The sequence below is a fragment of the Lissotriton helveticus genome, chromosome 7 (assembly GCF_964261635.1).
Source record: "Lissotriton helveticus chromosome 7, aLisHel1.1, whole genome shotgun sequence".
In the NCBI taxonomy this organism is placed as follows: domain Eukaryota; kingdom Metazoa; phylum Chordata; class Amphibia; order Caudata; family Salamandridae; genus Lissotriton; species Lissotriton helveticus.
In genome coordinates this window covers 394,109,921-394,127,958 of record NC_136068.1, presented here as the reverse complement: position 1 = coordinate 394,127,958, position 18,038 = coordinate 394,109,921, and the positions used below count along the sequence as shown (strand labels likewise).

The 18,038-nt window shown below is 46.6% G+C and overlaps 1 protein-coding gene across 2 annotated transcripts in view; it reads right to left on the bottom strand.

The window, feature by feature from the left end:
- The window catches only part of TRPC4AP (transient receptor potential cation channel subfamily C member 4 associated protein), a 766,986-nt gene that overhangs the window by 314,651 nt on the left and 434,297 nt on the right, over positions 1–18,038 (bottom strand). For both annotated transcript variants that reach the window (XM_078652243.1, XM_078652242.1), the window contains exon 12: positions 431–532. In XM_078652243.1, the coding sequence (XP_078508369.1) occupies positions 431–532 (102 nt within the window). The remainder of the gene's footprint in view (positions 1–430; positions 533–18,038) is intronic.

Below are 18,038 nucleotides of genomic sequence, written 5' to 3'. Positions count from 1 at the left end.
AAAACCTTTCCGAACCCCGACGCTTTCCAATTTACAGAGTACAACATCCAAAGGGAGGTTTGAATACGGGTATTAACCGTTGATGCAATGCAACACTTTACGCAAATGCAAGATCAATTACAATCAACTACGCCTGCTGCACTATTTTGTTTCCTTCTAGCCTGCTAAAAACACTGCTACAGGTAATCTGAACTTGCAATTGTAATAGGCCTTAACATTTCATAAATGTATCATATTTCCAAAAAACAGTGATCCAAATGATTTAAACAGATTACCAAGCACTGACAGGCAATATCTATTAAACAAAACACCTAAGAACAAGGTAAATTTTATTCAGGAAACAATTACTGTGGAATTTACTGATAAGAAGCTAATTTAAATTGATGTCGATCAAGATAGCAGTTAGATACAGGACTAAAATGATTCTTACCTGTCGGTGTTAACTACTGCCTCTACTTCTGGAATATTTGCACGAAGGGCAATAACACTTAGCTCATCAAGCTCTTGGCTGTTTAACAGCAGGTATTTGTTTCTAAAAAAAAAAAAGAAAAAAAGTGTGACGAAAGAAGCTTTACTACCACACAAATTTATATATTTAGCAACTGTAACCCTCAACAAACACACATGTATTCAAAAACAAAATTCTGATTATTTTAATCTGGTTTTGCGAATATTTCAACAATACCTACTCACCAACAGATATTCTATGAATATATGATATGCATTGCCTTTGCTTATTACAAAGTAATAGGAGAAAATAGTGAGAAACAGGAAGCTTAAAAACTGAAGATACCCAAATACAGCTTTTCATTAAAAAAAATACATCACGTTATATAAATCAATCATATAGACTTTATTCGGCTAAAAGCAATAAAAGACATAATATGCAAACAAAAACGAATATATGTTTAAATTTCATCATAAAAACACAAATACACAACATTAAAACAATATTCCAATACAAGACATGAGAGTATTGTAAAGTGTTAAGTGCATAGGGCAAAGAAGAATAGTGCAGCATTTCATTGTTCTAATTTACAACCAACTAAATAAAGTATAATTAAGTGTTGTGCATAAAACAGTACAAAGTATCAGCGTAACACAATCAAGAAAGCTCAACAAAAGGAGAATTCCGATTAGACACAGATTCATAGTATCAGAGCATAAAAGATAACTGCATTTCAAGGTGAAACATTCGTTACATAACAAACCAAATTTCATATGCTTAAAAAAAGTGCTGAATAGAACTTACGCTGATCAGACACTAAAAGATGGAAGAGATTGCAGATAATGCATAGCGGTCTTAACATTTTTAATATTGGTATCCTTTAAAAGTGGGAGTAAAAGGTTTTTCCTAAAAGAACAGAAACATTTACAGAAAACTTTAAGATCAAAGTAGATTGTGCAGATACATTATTGCATGGGCACAGGACAAGAATCATGGGATGTTTAACAGGGTCAGGAAAGGCCACCATATAGTGAAATGTACTGAATGTAGTTAACAAAACCTGCTGATCGTTCTTGGCTATCCATATGAGGTAGGCTTCAATAGTGGATACAGAATTCAAGGGACTGTAAAGACAGATCATACTTTTGTTTAATTCAGTGCAAACTCCAGCACACCTAGTCCACTTCCAAAAGAAATCTTTAATGGTCTTGCGAATAGCTGTAGAAAGAGACTCTAGGCAATTACAAAAGTCATGAAAACCCAGAGTATTACTCATGTTTTTAATATACACTAGCCAAGAGATACAGTTTGAGTTATCTAGATGCATGCAATCCCTAATAACACTGTGGCTAAAATTGTCTTTGCGCTTTGTCAACATTGCTAGCCTCAAAAGAAGTGGATGGATTTTAATAAGATCACTGACATAATCAACGCCAAGTTCTGCATGGCTGCGTGAGACCCCCAGCAGCCTTTTCAGGCAACTGTTCTCAACACTCTGTATATCCTTAAAATCTTTGGTTTCGCAAACTCTAGAGCCGTAAGTAGTCACTGACAGACATTTAGCTTTGTAAACTGTAAAACTCCTTTGGGGGTTTCACACCTAACTTTTTACTAAACTTGAAACAGCCTTCCACAGTAAGAGGAAACTTCGCTGGAGTGACAGTACCTAATTGATTCCAAGTTCTTTGAATGTCGAAAAGTATACCCAAGTAGGGAAATTATGAGACTGTTTCTATTTTGGGTGCCTTAATAAAAATAGCATTATGCTTATTAGTTTTCGGCCCATAAACCATAATGTGGGTTTTGGAGTGATTTACAGTGAGCTTCAACTCATTCATGAACCTCACATTGCTATCCAGACGTTTCTGTAGGCCGAGTTTGGCCCTGGTAATTAAAACTGCGTCATCCGTATAGAGTAGTACAGGAATCGGACGAGTACCAATACGTAGCACGTCTGCATATAAATTAACCAGATGGAGACCATTTGCATAAAGTGTACATAAAAAGGGCACCAGTACACAACCCTGCAGTACACCCCGAGAAAGTAAAAGACTGTTGGTATTTTTGCCAGGTGGGACAAACCTAACAGATGCAGAAACTTCACTGTGTAGTTCTCTAAGAAAATTAACAATAGTGACTTCAGCACCCCAAGTCCAACATGACACTCCAGAGTTTAGCATGATTCACACGATCAAAGGCGGACTTTAAGTCATGAAGGCTACATAAACTTGCCCTGACTTGGCCACAGTATATTTGTTAGTCATTACCTATAGGTTAAGGCATTATTCCACAGTGCCTAATCTAGCCCTGAATCTAAATTGTAGGTCAGACATGATATTGTTATCCTGGGCCCAGACCTACAACCAGTATAGAATTATTCTACCCATGATCTTCGATGTTGAGTTGATCAGGGAGATGGGCCAGTAACATTTTGGACCACCTCTATCCCCATTCTTGAACATTGGTACTATAACAGAGTGTAAGATTTTGGTAGACCAACCATGTATGTACCACTCAGGGCAATTGTTAAAAGAGGAGCCCAAAAATCAATATCATGTTTAAAGAGATCAACGGGAACCCCGTTGGGGCCTGTTGCCGTGCCTGTGGGGTATATGTTAATGGCTGCTGTAACTTCATCCAACTCAATGGCCAATCCTATACCTGGCACCACTGAGTCACCCATCAGAGCACTCAGATAGAACAGCTAGATGGGCAGAGCAGTAATCTTCTTTAAAATGCTCGACCAAACTGATGAGACTAGCAGAGGCAGTTCCAATTTCAGGGGAATCTTTCAAGAAGGAGTGGTTAATCAATTCCCAAAACTGGTGTCAAGTACCTACTGTTACAGGCAACTATTACGGATTCGTAGGCCTCTGGTCTGATCTCGTTCTTTCTTGTTTCAAGTGCCAACTTATAAAGCCTACGACGTGACGACCTTAGATCACCACCACAGGTGACCATTTCTATTGCTTTAAGTAGGGCTGAGTGTGCTTTAGTGTAATTAGTGTCAAACCACCTGGCTGGTATTAGAGGGTGATTTGCAGCACGATTACTAAGCAACTCCTTGACCAAAATACAAAGTGCCTCAAAGATTATTACAGCGTCAAAAGGGGCCCCATTTGGATCCAAGCAAAAAAGCATTGCATCCTTGCTGTTCTTCACTACATTAGTGAACAGCTGAACCTTGTCTATTCTGGGACATTTTTGGAGGACACCTTTGTTCTTAGTGACATCTAAGGGGTAACCATCTCATATTAGTTCCTGGTGCCATTATAGTCTAGAAGGTACCCAGCTAATGGGTTGTGGTCACTGAATACATTATCCTCAACACCATTCCTTGTAAGTAAATCTGTCAAATCACAACTAAACAGCATAAAATCAATAATCCTATCACAGTCTCAATCAGTGAAGGTTGCTTTAAGAATAGTGCACTCAACAGTTGAATCCACAGCAAAAAAGCCACTGATTTCACAATGAGCTCGTAAAGAACTTCCCCATAGGGATTATGTAATAAGTGCATCAAGGGTTCGCCGTGGGTGCCACTTAAACCACAGGCCACTGTATTGCCCAGATTACAACAGTGAACAATAAAATCACCCATCCATATAATAGAAGGACAAACTCAGCCCCTAATAAAGAACCCTCAAGTTCTCTTCTCAAGGTATCAATACTAGCACAATTATTAGTGTCAAAGCAATTATTATAAAAGTTGATTATCAAAAGCTTCTTTGCCCGATTTTCTAGCCATACGATTTAAAAATTGCTATTGCTCAAAACCACTCTACTGGTGTGCCCAGGGAAGGCAATCGATAAAAGAGTTAACAAACCACCTTTGGCTCTTCCAGTAAAACCAGGAGTTGCTAGTGTGAAACAGAACAAACAACCTTGAATGTGGCATGAATTAACAAGCCAGGTCTCTTGCAAAGCAATAATATCATAGCCAGAAATAAAGTCTAGCGAAGCCATTGGGATCATTCAAATTAGACCCCAAACCAGCCACATTCCATGTATCCATTTTCCCTCTAAACTTTGGTTCAGTAACTACCATCCTCTCCAGAGCCTGAGAACAGACAGCAACAGCATTATGATCATCAACCTGCATGTTATTATCCAGGTGCTCCCTCATAGTAAGACAAGGCCACAATTGGGGTATAACAGTATGATTGATTACTTGTCAGTCCATAGTGTCACATGTAGCAAGAGGATCAAAACTGTTGGAAAGTGCTGGTGCTGAATTTGATTACAGTCTTCATGTTGGTTGAAATCCCCGAAAAAGGGAGAACTGCCCTGAAATAATTTTGGGCTAGAAAAAAATCCCCAAAAGGAACAGCTTCCACACCAAAAGTTGGCTTGTGAGTGTAAAAAGGAATGGAAAATATTCTACTAACTAGGGTCTCAGATCAAAAATTGGCAATAATGCAGTCACAATGATCCAATTTGGGGCTTTTTCCGACCCTAGAGACTTGTGGTACTATAATAATGTCATGATGCACACTAAGGGCTCTGCTCAGCTGGGAGTTGAACCAGTGAGTCACCTTATTGAGTAGTGGGCATAGCCTTCGGTCTTGCCAGGGCCTAATGGAGGGACCTTTTAAAGCAATAGTATAGGGGATAGCAGCTGGTGGGAGGTCCAAAACAGCATGCTTCTTGGCTGTCGTCAGGTGTCTCGCCAGCTTACTACAGTTTTGAACATTCTTAGAGTGAATTATGAAGCCCTGTTAACCCAAATAGCCAATGATACCGCACTCATAGGCTCCGCTCTTGCTGAGAGGAGGACTTGAAGAGGAGGACTTTTATTCCTGTGATGCATGAGTAATGGCGTTTTCGACAGAACTAAACCCATAAATGAATAATGATTGAGCAGAGAGCTCTTGATTGCCCCGAGGCGATTCAACACTTCAGACAAAGTCGACCAATCGTTCTTCCAGCTTTTCTAGTGCAAGGTGAGTTGAATTAGAGCCCCTATCGGATGCAGCCGTTTTGGAAGAACTTTTACTTTAGCAGGTATTCTGTGAGGCAGAAGAACTGGAGCCTTTCGTTACCACAAACCGTCTAGGTGGGGCCTGCACCTTTAGGTTTCTTAGTGGGTGGGGAATAGTGGCATAGAGAATTGAAGAGCCCTGAAGCTTCACTTTATCAATTATAGCAGATGTAACAAACACATGGATTACCCCTGCTAGACCATGAAACACGTGTACCAGGATGAGGTTCAAAGGGAGACAGAGCACCGTGTGGATGAGAGACTATGATTTCCCTAGACGCCCCTGAAGTATCTCCAGTGTGTGAGAAAGTGCCATCTTTCATGGATTTGTATGCCCCCACTTTTTTGCAGAACTGCTGATGTGCTTTGACTGAGTGTGCCCTGGGCTCCTGCCAACCAGGTACCCAGGGCCTGTGTTTCTTCCCTAAAGCTGTGTTGAAACAAAACCCCATTGGCATCTCTGGCCACCTATCAGCCCCTAGTAAATGGTACCCTAGGTACTCAGGGCATGGTGATCAGAGGAGACCCCGAAGGGCTGCAGCACTTATTGTGCCACCCTTAGGGGCCCTGTACCCTGACACCCACACACTGCTTGTGCAGGCTGAATGTAAGTACAGAACTAAACAAAGAGTCGACATGGCACACATTCCTGTGTGCCATGCCCACAAACCCCACTACCCGGCATACCTCAGTCACCCCTCTAGCTGGGTGCCATATGCCAGTGGTGTGGGCATAAGTGTATGAGTCCCGTGCCCCTACAGTACCCAGGGCCATTCCTGGGCACTGTAAGTGCAGTGCTGCCAATTAAGAGTATATGGTGCTGGGAGGTCGTCATTACAAACTCCACAGCATGATCATGATGGCTTCACTGAAGACTGAGAAGTTTGGTGTCAAACTGCTCAGCACATTAAACCCGTACTGATGCCAGTGTGAGGTTTAATGTAAAAAGCACCAGAGGGCATCTTAGAGATGCCCCCTGAAACCTAACCTACAATCCACGTCTGGACTGAGTGGCTGCCCAGGCTGCCACACAGCAGACATGTTGCTGGACCCCTTGGTAGAGAGCCCCTCGCTCTCCTGGGCCTGCAACAATGCACATCCTGGGCGAGGTGCTAGGTCTCCTCCCCCAGGATGGGCAGGGGGAAGCTTCAAAGGCATGCCGCCTCTGTGAGCTTCTCCAGACCATTTGCTGTGCTCAGCAACTGGCCCCCACCAGTTCTAACCCCCATTCTGGCGGGAAGACTGGCAGGAAACCCTACGTCAGGAAGGGGGGTGTGCCAGCCTGTGCCAACCCCACCCCTCAGGTGGGAGAGGAGAGGTGCAGCACGACCCCGGGCTCCGGCCATCTTGAAGATGAGGAGCCCTGTCCAATCACAGCTAGGCTCCTGCCCCACTCCCACAGGAGAGGAGCAGTCTAGGGGGTGTACCCACTGCAGGACAGGGACCTATTGGTCCCTGCCCCTGCTCTACCTGTAATGCCCCTAAATTTAGTATTTAGGGGCACCCTGAACCTTCCTTCCTCAGATCCCGAAAAGAAAAGAAGATCAAGAAGAAGAAGAACCGCCGTGCAGCTGCTAACCACAGGACAACACCCACTGACTTGGCCCCAGCCCTACCAGCCTGTCGATCCTGGAACCTGCTCCTGCTTAATCCCGGCGACACCTGCGGACAGCAACCTTGGGACACCCGGAGGACCTGCCTGCCTTGACCCTCTTAAAGACTGGGACTCCCATAAGCAGAGGCTCTGCTTCAACAACCACCCCCTGGTGCCAGCCAGGAAGCTCAAGACCTGCCCACTCTGCACCCGCCAAGCCCGGCCCGTCTCCGAGTGATCTAAAGACCACGAGGACATCCCCCCGGCAACTGGGATCCGAAGTCCAATGCCCAAAGACCCTCCTCGACAAACCAGACGACGCCTGCAACCTCAGAACCAGGGACCCCTCCAACCACGTCCAGCCGAGGGTAAGATTCCCAGACACCCAAAGACACCCCTGCACCCGGCGCCATGCGGCTCCCTGTGCCTCCCTTCGGGGTACATTCCTCTTCTCCAGGATCCCAACTTACCTCTCGAAGTGGTGGTTGCACCTGAGGAATCTCCGTCCCAGAGTCAGCAGCCTTTGTTCCCTTTTTACCTTTCCCATTGAATAACATTGAGCGCCAGACGGCTGTAAAAGCACCCTGCACCCAGCCGCCCGAGTGCCTCTGGCAGTGCAACCTTTGCCCTATCCTACTTCCCCATTTGCCCTGAGCAAGTGACCAGGAGCCCCGCTCCCACAGCCGCGTGACCTGCTAGTCAGCAGCCACCAACTGAAGGCCCCCTTCCCCTCATTGGATAACATTGGGCCTAACTACCTCTGCAACCGGCTGCCCCTGTGCCGCTGAGGGTGAACCAACTGTACCTACCTGACCCTGGGGGACCCCTGAGTCTATGCCCCGAACCCTAACTTCACCAGTCGAGTACTCACCTGGAAATCGGTAACTCATTTACCTGCCACTGGATAACATTGACTGGTTTGACTCGAAAAATCTTGTGAAGTTTTGAAAACTTAAAATATTCCCATAAAATTAACCGAATTCCGAAGTACTCACCTGTGATCGGGAGAGAAGCCTGTACTGCATCTTGTAGCCCAGTACTGAACCGCAAAAGTAATCCTAGCCGGGTTAACTAGAAACTTGAATTTTCTCCAAAGGAATCCACTGTGTGCTTTTCTGTGAAATTTCTTTTAAGTGTCTACTTTTGAAAACTTGAAATATTCTTTAAAAATCATACCAAATACTGAAACGTAATTACTTACCTATTTTAAGTTGAGACCCCAGTGCTGGACCTAGGAGCCCAGTATTGGATTATAAAAGTAACGAGATCGTACTTTTACTGCAACCTGAATTTTCTCCCATTGGATAACATTGCCAGATTTTCATTGAAAAGTTTTCACGTGTGAACTTTTAAATTGGCTTTATATGCCTTAAAAATCACTGCAATAACTAAAACGTTTTTACTGAACGGTTTTCAGCTTAGATCCCAGGACTGAATCTAGGATCCAGTCCTGGACCTACCAGAGTAATCTACAAAGTAATCAGCTGTATTTATGTAGAAAACCAAATGAGCTCAATGCTACATTGTGTTTAGAATTGTGTTGCCTACTGCAACCCCTGTACCTATTGTGTTTACAAAGTGTATTGCATTTCTGCAAAGCACTCATCTGAGACCTCTCATATTGAGAACAGTATATTTGGATACCTGTTGGTTCTAAAAATAAAACAACTATATCTTTGATATAAAAACAATTGGCCTGGAGTTCAGTTTTTGAGCGTGTGAAACCTTTTGCTGACTGAGTGTGTACAACAAATGCTTTACCCTGTCCTCTGGTACTGCCTTACTGCTCGACCAAGGTACCACTGTAGAGAGTAAGGTCACACCTGGCTTTAACCTCTGTTATACCTCTGGGGTTGGTGGCCTCTATACACACTGCACCTTACTTTGGTCCAGTACATATAGAGCCACTTTCTCACACAGCCACATTATTCGGCACACGTTACTGCATCCAACTCCTGCTCGACAGCTCCAACCTCATTAGATATAATTTACCAATTAAGTTCATGGAGGAACCCTCCTGGTTAGCAGTGCTTTCATTTTTCCCATAATTCACTTCAAAAGGACACAAGTGGCGAGAAGTTTTAACATATCCGCTTTTTACCTTAAAGTGGGATTGATGGGGCCAAGAGGGGTGGACCAGCGCCACCTCTTCCAGGCTCTGACAGGAAGAGACGGGTCCACTCTTGGCCAGGTCTGCGGTCAGGCCTGTGCTACGATAATTCTTAGTGCCTAAGAGCGCTTGTTGAGCAGAAGCCCCACCTGCTAGGCTGGTAATAGACTCCTGGGAGATGGAGTCCCAAATGATGATGCTGGCGGCAGTGGCAGCAGAAGGCGGGAGTGTTCGGCATCTAATGCTCCAGTAAACCTTAGGGATTAAGAGTGCTTGTTACACTGGTAATAGGCTCCTGGGAGATGGAGTCACAAATAATGATGCTGGCAGAGGTGGCAGCAGAAAGCGGGTGAGGTAGATGATTGATAGGTATCACCTTAGATTAATACAATGACAAGCCTATGAACATTTATAAATAAATAAAGTCATGGACTGGAATGAAGAATATTAAAGGGGAACTTGTGAATAAATTGAAACTATTCCATAAAATCAATACTGATTAGACCATGCTAAATACTTGAAAGGAAAATATTACTAACCCTGTAACCATCTGTTCAGGCCACGCAGTGTTATAGATTCACATGCTGTACTACTCCTGCCATCTAGCGTTGGGCTTGGACATTTGCAACATGTTTTTTTTTTTAAGAAGGCTTCGTTCGAGGGGGACGTGGTCAAGATGGCGGCGGAGTAGGACGTGCTTTTCAGTCCCTCCGGCGCCACGACTTACATCGCCATGTAAAGCACCCTCTTCAGGGCCCATCTGCCCGTGAATCTAAGCTGCCTGGTATCCTGTGGCGGTCCTGAGTTGATTGGGGGCTACATTTTGCTCGAGGTGGCGTTCCGCCGCGGCCTGTGGTGTGGTCTACATTCGGACGGCGCCTGGACCTCAGCGTGGGGTCAAGCGGCAGGAGAGAGCAAGATCGAGGCAGCGATCGGAGCTGTGACACTGCCCTACAGCCTGGCAGAGCACTAAGGCCCTGTCGGGGGCTGGTGGAATGGGCAACGTTGACCGCCGAGCACCGGACGAGGCCTCCGCTGTGGGGTTCTGCAGTGACGCCCTGCGGGCCCGGGAGTGTGCGCACCGGGAGCGGGTGCCGGGCCGGAGCGGAAGAGACCGGCGGGGCTACCTGCCCGAGGGCGGGGCGTCTGGGCCTGCTTGGAGCCTGGAGAGGGACGTGCTCCGTTGTCCCCTGCACCAGCTGCTGGTGACACCGGCGGTCACTGGTGAGGAGCGGTGGGGATTGACGGCCGCGGGAGTGGCAGAGAGGAGGTAGCTGCGAGCGCAGGAGTCGCGGGGGGGAAGAGTCCTGACTCCCCTTGGTAGAGAGACACGAAAGCGACTGAGGGGCCTGGAATTGGGTGACTTGTGGAGGCCCGCGTTGGAGTGGTGTGCGGCCTAGTGAGGCCCAGCGTATAAGGAAGGGGAGCTTGCCCGGTCTCACCGAGGCCCGACTACGGAGCTGAGCGGCTGCAGGGGAGGCTGTGACTGGCGATTCGCGACGCGGTGGACGGTGCTTGGACGGTGCTTGGACGGTGCTTGGGGCAGAAGGTGAGGTGTCGACCCCCCGACCACCTCCCAGATATAGCAGGTTGCATGGCATGAACTGAGTGCGGCGGTGGCACTGCGCTGACGGTCCAGTGGGTCAGAAGTAGTCCCGGATCTTCTCACTGCTTATTGAGTGCCTCCTACCTGACACGCACGTACAGTCGGGGAAGCTGGATGGTACGCAAGTGTCGAAGTGTGAGCAGTCGGCCAGGTGAGGCCTAGCCGTTGATATCCGGGGCCTAGCCGATTTTGGCGTTTTCGTGTGGTTGGCAAGGCGACATTGGACTGGTGTAGTGACCTCCCCCATCTCCCCCTGTGCTGCGGCGTCAGTCCTAGGAGAACGTTAGGATGGCGACAACTAGACAGAGAAAAGACAAGCCCGTGAAAGACGGGACCCCGAAGGGGGCGACGCAGCCTGCATCTCCGGTGTTGGACAAGTCCCTGCGACGGGGCGAGAATGAGGAATCCGCAACCAAGGCCTTTATGATTGAGCTGTTTGCGGCCATTAAGGAAGATATATATCGGAGCTGCGCTCCTAAATGGCATCTGACCTGCGCGAGGTGCGGAGAGACGTAGATGGAGTGGGGGAACGTGACGCAACGCTGGAGGAGCATGACTTGGGGACGGCGGAGGACATCCATCGGCTTCAGCAAGACGTGATTCGTCTGACAGAGCAGAACCTGGACTTACAAGCTCATGCCGAGGACTTGGAGAATAGGTCCCGACGCAACAACATTAGAATCCGAGCGGTGCCCTGGAAAGGAGAGGGGGCGGACTTGAGGGAGTATGTAGAGGCCCTTTTCAGGCACGTCCTCAATGAAGAAGGCCTACAAGAAATTCGAATGAACCGGGTTCACCGAGTTGGTTTGCCGCGGGGTCCCAAAGCCCCCCCCCCCCTGATATATTGGTTTGCGTACATGATTGTCAGCTGAAAGAGCGGATCCTCCGTAAAGCACGCGTCTTCAACCCCCTTCAGTTTCGGGATCACCGCCCCTTGCTATTTCAGGACCTGGCCGCTTCTACACTGTTGAAACGACGAGAATTCAAGCCCGTCACCACCCACCTACGAGAGCAAAATGTGCCCTACTCCTGGGGGCACCCGTTGCGGCTCATCTTCAGATGGCAGAATAAGCTGGTCAAAGTACGGTCCCTGGAAGTGGCCTTGGACATTTTAGGCTTGGAACAGCCTAAATCACCGTCCGGCAGTGGCAATTCTTCTATCAGAAGACGGCGACGCTCGGCGGACTGGCAGAGAGTGGGCGGGCCAGTGCCTGTAAGGAAGCCCAACCTGTACGCAAGCCTGCAGGAGAGAGGAGCTGCAGTGGCTTCTGTGGCTCTGGTGACTGAGGCAGCACCGGCAGATGGCGATGTGGGCACGTGAGGTCCTGAGTGGGCTGATGGTAGGCGTCTGAGGGGGCTGCCCCTATGAGGTAACACTTGTGATTTATGTTCAAGCCGTTTTTCAATCAGTGGTTTTGCTGATTGCTTTTCATCAGTTTCATTTAATCATCTTATTTCCACATATTCCCAATGCATTACGGGTCTAAGGGTGGACCCTTCCTCAGGGGTCTGTGAAACAATATTTCGAACGAAAAACGGCTTGAACTGTTTTGTATAAAGAATAAACTGAAAAGACTTGAAAGTCAAGTGAAGTGTGCACTCGCCAACCAGGAGGGAATTTTCCTACCCTCTTACAAGAATCCCATCTTCTTACTAAAGATACCCGGCGCATGCAAGACAAGCGTTATCCCTTACAGCTCTGGTCCTCGGGCCCAAATAAGAAAAATGGTGTGGCGTTGCTGTTTAGCTGTCGAGTGCGCTGTAAGGTCTTTGGCCCAAGTTGTAGATATTAGAGGGAGGTTTCTAGCAGTGCGTGTTCAGTGGGGGGACACAACTTTTACGATAGGATCTCTATACGCCCCGAATGCCCAGCAAGAACCCTTCCTATGCACTGACCTGGCGCACGTTTTGGCGTCTCCTGACGCGCTAATCTTGGTGGGAGGGGACTTTAATCTTGTGATGGATGGGGGATTAGACAGGTCAGAACACAGGACGTCCCACACAAACACCTGGACACGGGAGGGGAAGCAATGGCTTGATGAAGGTGGGATTCATGATGAGTGGCTTGTACAGCATCCCCAAGAGCGTGACTTTACCTATTTTTTTGCTGCACACAAGACGTATGCGCGCTTGGATCACTTTTTGGCCACAACGGCCCTTTTACCACACCTCTATGAAGCGGACATTACACCACGCACTCATATCGGTGAAGTTCTCCCTGACTGGTGTAGGAAGGTGGATATCTGACTATGGTTACCCCCAACATTTTGCCTAGTGTTTAGCTGGTTTTCGACCTAGTTGGCCTGGGGCCCTGCTATTCAGGACCCGAGACTAATTGCTCTCTCTGTAAAATGGACTCCATGTACCTTAGGTACATACCTAATTGGATGCTGGGTCACCTTATCAGCCCCTGTACAGTGTACCTTAGGTACCCAGGGCATAGGTGTACCCAGGGCCTACCAGGGGCTGCAGCATGTATTATGCCACCCCTGGCTGGCCATCCAAAACTGACACAACTGGCTGCTAAGACAGCTGGGGCAAGGTGGTGTAATCACCCTTTGCTATCGATATAGTATACCTATATCTAACCCTAAAATGGACACATATATTCCTATCAGTCACTCCTATGGCAGGCCTTATCAATCCTGAAGGCAGAGTGCTTGGAATTAGGTGAGATGGTGCTCTAGCATGAGCTGAGCCTGTCTGCAGCTTGCGGAACCAAGTCCTTATAGCTGTTCCATGATAACGCTATACCATATACTCTTACGTGCATTATAATCCTCGCGGTTGAATGCTAACTTTGGTATAGCATTATCAAAACATGTCGAGTAAGGTGTCATACGAATTGGAATACTACCCCCTCGCCAATTCTGGCGACGGGGGTAGCATTCCACCCTTTTAGAGGGACACGACATGTATGTAACTGTGAACCCCGGTTAAAGTTAACTCGAGCCTTAGCATCACAAAATGGATGCTGCCACCACAGACACAAGTCTGACCTCCTGCTGCTGGGAGTCCTTCCAGCGAGGGAGGCCTGGACAAAGGGTTTCCTGCCTTGGGAGGTGCTAGCACCACCCCAGACAGGATTGTGTGTATTAGGTAGGACAGGCCGGAAAGGAATGAGACATGCCTGGGGCACACAAGGTGCCCTGTGCATACACCGGTTCAAACCGGTGTATGTGGTATATAAATAAATAATACCGGATCTAGGTTTGACTGGACATAGCAATAACAGATAGCTCAATAAATAAGAGTCAAGATTCGAGGTAGTAGGAGTTTGCAGGTTTAATACAGCATAAAGGACAGGAACAGGACAACCTGCACGGGAACAGGATGGCAGGGCCCTGCAGGGGGGACAGGGAATGAGCGCGCTAACTTTAATAACAGTACACAAGCATATATACTAAAACAGTTGCATTACAGTGAATACAGTAGGCGGAGCAGTGGGTGTGGTCAATAGCAGTCGCGAAAGATAAGGGTGAAAGTGGGTGTAACAAGAGGCGTATACATGGACATGTGATGTAAACGTAACAGAATATGTCATAAATGGGGCGGAAACATGGAGGGGGCTACCTAAGGAGCCGGGACCTCTAACCTAATGGTGCGCGAAAACTGACAATGACGTGTTACTAGGAGAAGCTGGGGGCTATGAACTCTGTGCTAGGAGCAGAGACTGAAGTCTGGAGAGTCAGGGCGACATGTACCTAAACCCTATCTAGTATTTAATGTTTAGAGGACATGTTGATATAAACTAAGAGTCAGGAGGGGAGAGGCTAACAGACTCTAAGACTGGAGCATGCATTATTCTACATGTAGTGCGTGATGAAGAATATTAAATGACCATTAATACAGTATTTCTCTTACATGGAGACGTAAAGGCTAGACAATGACGGAAACTATTGATGCGATTCAGTAGCTTAGGAATGCAGAGAAGGAGGGCTGGACTGATAACTAGAATCATAACATACTCTTGGCAGACTCGTAGGCAGAGCCAGGCCGAGCCGGGCACTGCGAGGCAGGAAGTAAGTGAAGGGTCGAGGATACAGGTGGGGGCTGTATCGCTCCTCAGCGAGGGTTCAGGAGACAGGAGCTGAATCTGGTGTCCGGGCCCTTTTGAGGCCTAGAAACGGGGACTTTACAATGAAATAACGTGCACACTGAGAAACATGGCAACGTAACTTTACATAGGCCTAATACTCGTAGCTTTCACGAGAACTGGAAACTGGCATACTAGAGATGGACACAACTGTAATTGCGTCTTTAATCAAACATGGGGGATACATATGCATATTAATCATGCACACATAACATAAGATGGGGGACACGTAGGGACACAGAACATGGCAAAATTTACTTTTCCACATTCCCTCCTTGTCACTACGTTTCCATCAGGAAACATCAATATTCATGATACCATCTATCATTTCATACAGTATCATTTGCTCGTCTCGGATTTTCTTGGAACGGGATTTAGAACGGGACTTGGGACTAGGAATACAAGAGGTAGCACAAATGCCGCAAATCGCAGGGCCACATTGTATACAGAGGCAGCAACTGAATATGATCGCTACCGCAATACCTAGAAATGACAATACTTTCCATCCCCAGGCGGAAATTATATTCCAGAACCAACCGGACCATGTCCAGGTGCCTGGATTCTGGTGTAACAGATGGGCAATATTATGGAGTCTGGTTATAGCTGAATAAACAGACGGCGCGTTATTAGGAATGAAAATGCAGCAACTAGATCTGATGACTCTACATGCCCCGCCCCTATCGGCCAGTATGACGTCAAGGACGAGACGATTCTGGAAACGACAATTCTCATAAAGGATTGCTCTTCGGTTAAGTTACCTAGAGCAGAAGTAGTCTCAATCACTACTGCTTCAAGGGTTCTCGTTAATCTACGTATCAGTTTACTATTCACGACAGTACCTAAATAGGGGAAGACACCTTTATTGATATCTATGTATTGTTCTAGAGCAGTTTCAGTATAATCGACAATCGGGAGGTCTCTCTTGTGTCTAGTATGTACTAGGTGGGAATTCCTATGATAGTCAGGTGGGGCTAGAAAAACTGGTGGCAGTAGGAAGGCAATGTAACAGGTTCCCTCCCAATCGAGGGGCAGACGAACATATGCGGTCTGACCACAAACAAAATAAGAATGACGTGAAGCTTTGAAAATAGATTTCCCACTGTCACTATACTTGACAATAGTAGTACAATCACTATGTCCTACATGTACGGAACCATTCTTTCGGACACATAATTCGCCTTTGACTGGTAGTACTGACATAGCAGGTAAGTCTGGAGTAGTATCAGACTGAACATTCAGGACCATAAAATTCGAAGAATAATTACCTAAATTATAAACTTCATTTTCTAGATCTAACCCTGTTCTGTGGGGAAGACCTTGCTTGTCTGGAAAACATGTACTGTTAAGAAAAGACATATCTGTTAAGGATGACGTTAACGTGGACCATGCTCCACACGAACCATTATGTGAAAATGGATAAGGAAAGAGTGGCAGAACTCCCTTCGGTGTCTGGAAAGGGGGGAGTCGACCACACACCCAACAATTAGTGGCATTGCTGGTCTGGTGTGAATAATGTAACATGCGGATAAAGGAATTATTACGCATAGCAAGACGATAAGATAGTTCATGAGGAGGCAGATCACTAAACGTGTGCTCTACTGTAGCAGTAGAAGACTTATTTACATGAGAAACTGGAAAACACAAATAAAATGCATAACCTGTGCAGGTAAACATAAGGCTGAGATATAGCAGAAAACATAAAATAATAGTGCAACTTTTAGAGTTCTCACTAACTCTCTCTCTGTGGGGTTCTATTTTATACATGTCAGAAACCGGTCTAACCGTTTCACCTAGGGGAGGACTTAGACAATCAAACTGGCTGACTTATTTTACTAGACCTTAATTTTTTCTTATACTCCTGCTGCGGAGTTTTCTCTAACAGGGAGGAATCTGTATCATTGTCTTTTGCGGGACAGTCCTTGAGAATAGTACTTTGGCAATCCTTAAAATCCTCGGAAATGTTCTTTGAAACAGTCTTTAGTCCGTAAAATCTTTTCACATGAGACAGGTGGACCCAGCCCTTCCTGCCTTCCAGCTTGACGGCAGTACGGGTGGCCAGGAGGACCTGTTTTGGCTCCTTCCAGCGAGGCTCCAGCGGACTTGAACGATCAAAGTTCCTGACAAGAACCAAACATCCAGGAACGATGTCATGTGGAGCCACCTCGGTATTGTCTGGAAATGCGGCGGCAACCTGTGAACGACAAGAGTGTAGGGCAGACATCAAGGAAGCTAGGTAATCTGTCAGCATATTACTTGAAACATCTGTAATACTTCGAGGTCTAGGTGTACCCCACATATTAGGGGGGCGGCCGAATACGACCTCGTACGGGGACAGACCTGATCTGGAATGTGCGACCATGCGCATATAAAACAAAGCGACTGGCAGAGCTACTAGCCAGTCCACACCTTTCTCTTTACATACTTTGGCGATGCGGATTTTCAGGGTCTGATTATGTCTCTCTACGAGACCGGCTGCTTCAGGATGGCGTACACAATGGAACTTCCACTGGTACCCTAACAAAAGGGAAATGTGTTTCATGAGTTCAGATGAGAATGGCTGGCCGTTATCAGAATATACGACCCTAGGGAGTCCGTAGCGGGGGAAGAATTCACGAACCAACTGCTTGGCAGTGGTCGTGGCTGTGTAATCTGGAACTGGATATGCTTCTGTCCACCTGGACAAAGGGCATACAACTACAAGGACATACTTGAAACCTCGACATCGCTCCATCTGAATATAATCCATCTGGAGGACTTCAAAAGGGTGGTCAGGGGGCTGGAATCCACCTTGTTCCACCGGGACACTTTTACCTGGATTAAACTGGCAACATATCATACAGGTACGGACTTTCTGCTTGGCTGAAGCTCGTAAATGCTTGTTGAACCAAATGTTCTGGATACTATCTAACATAGCTTTTTCTCCTAAATGTGCTGGACTATGTGCGGTATTGATAATGACTTGAACCATAGAGTTGGGGAGAAACCATGTGGCTTTTCCCTTCGTTACCCATCCCTGATCTGTCTGGACCCCTCCTTGTTCGGACCATTTCTTGATTTCATCGGGAGTAGCATGTAACTGGATATCTATGACATCTTGAGTGGGGTCCTTAACTGTCATACAGGTAGTCGGATCTGGAGTATGTGTCTGTGTCGGATTAACTGACATGTCTGGAGTCTGTGCTGTAAGCTTGGCTGTGCGATCT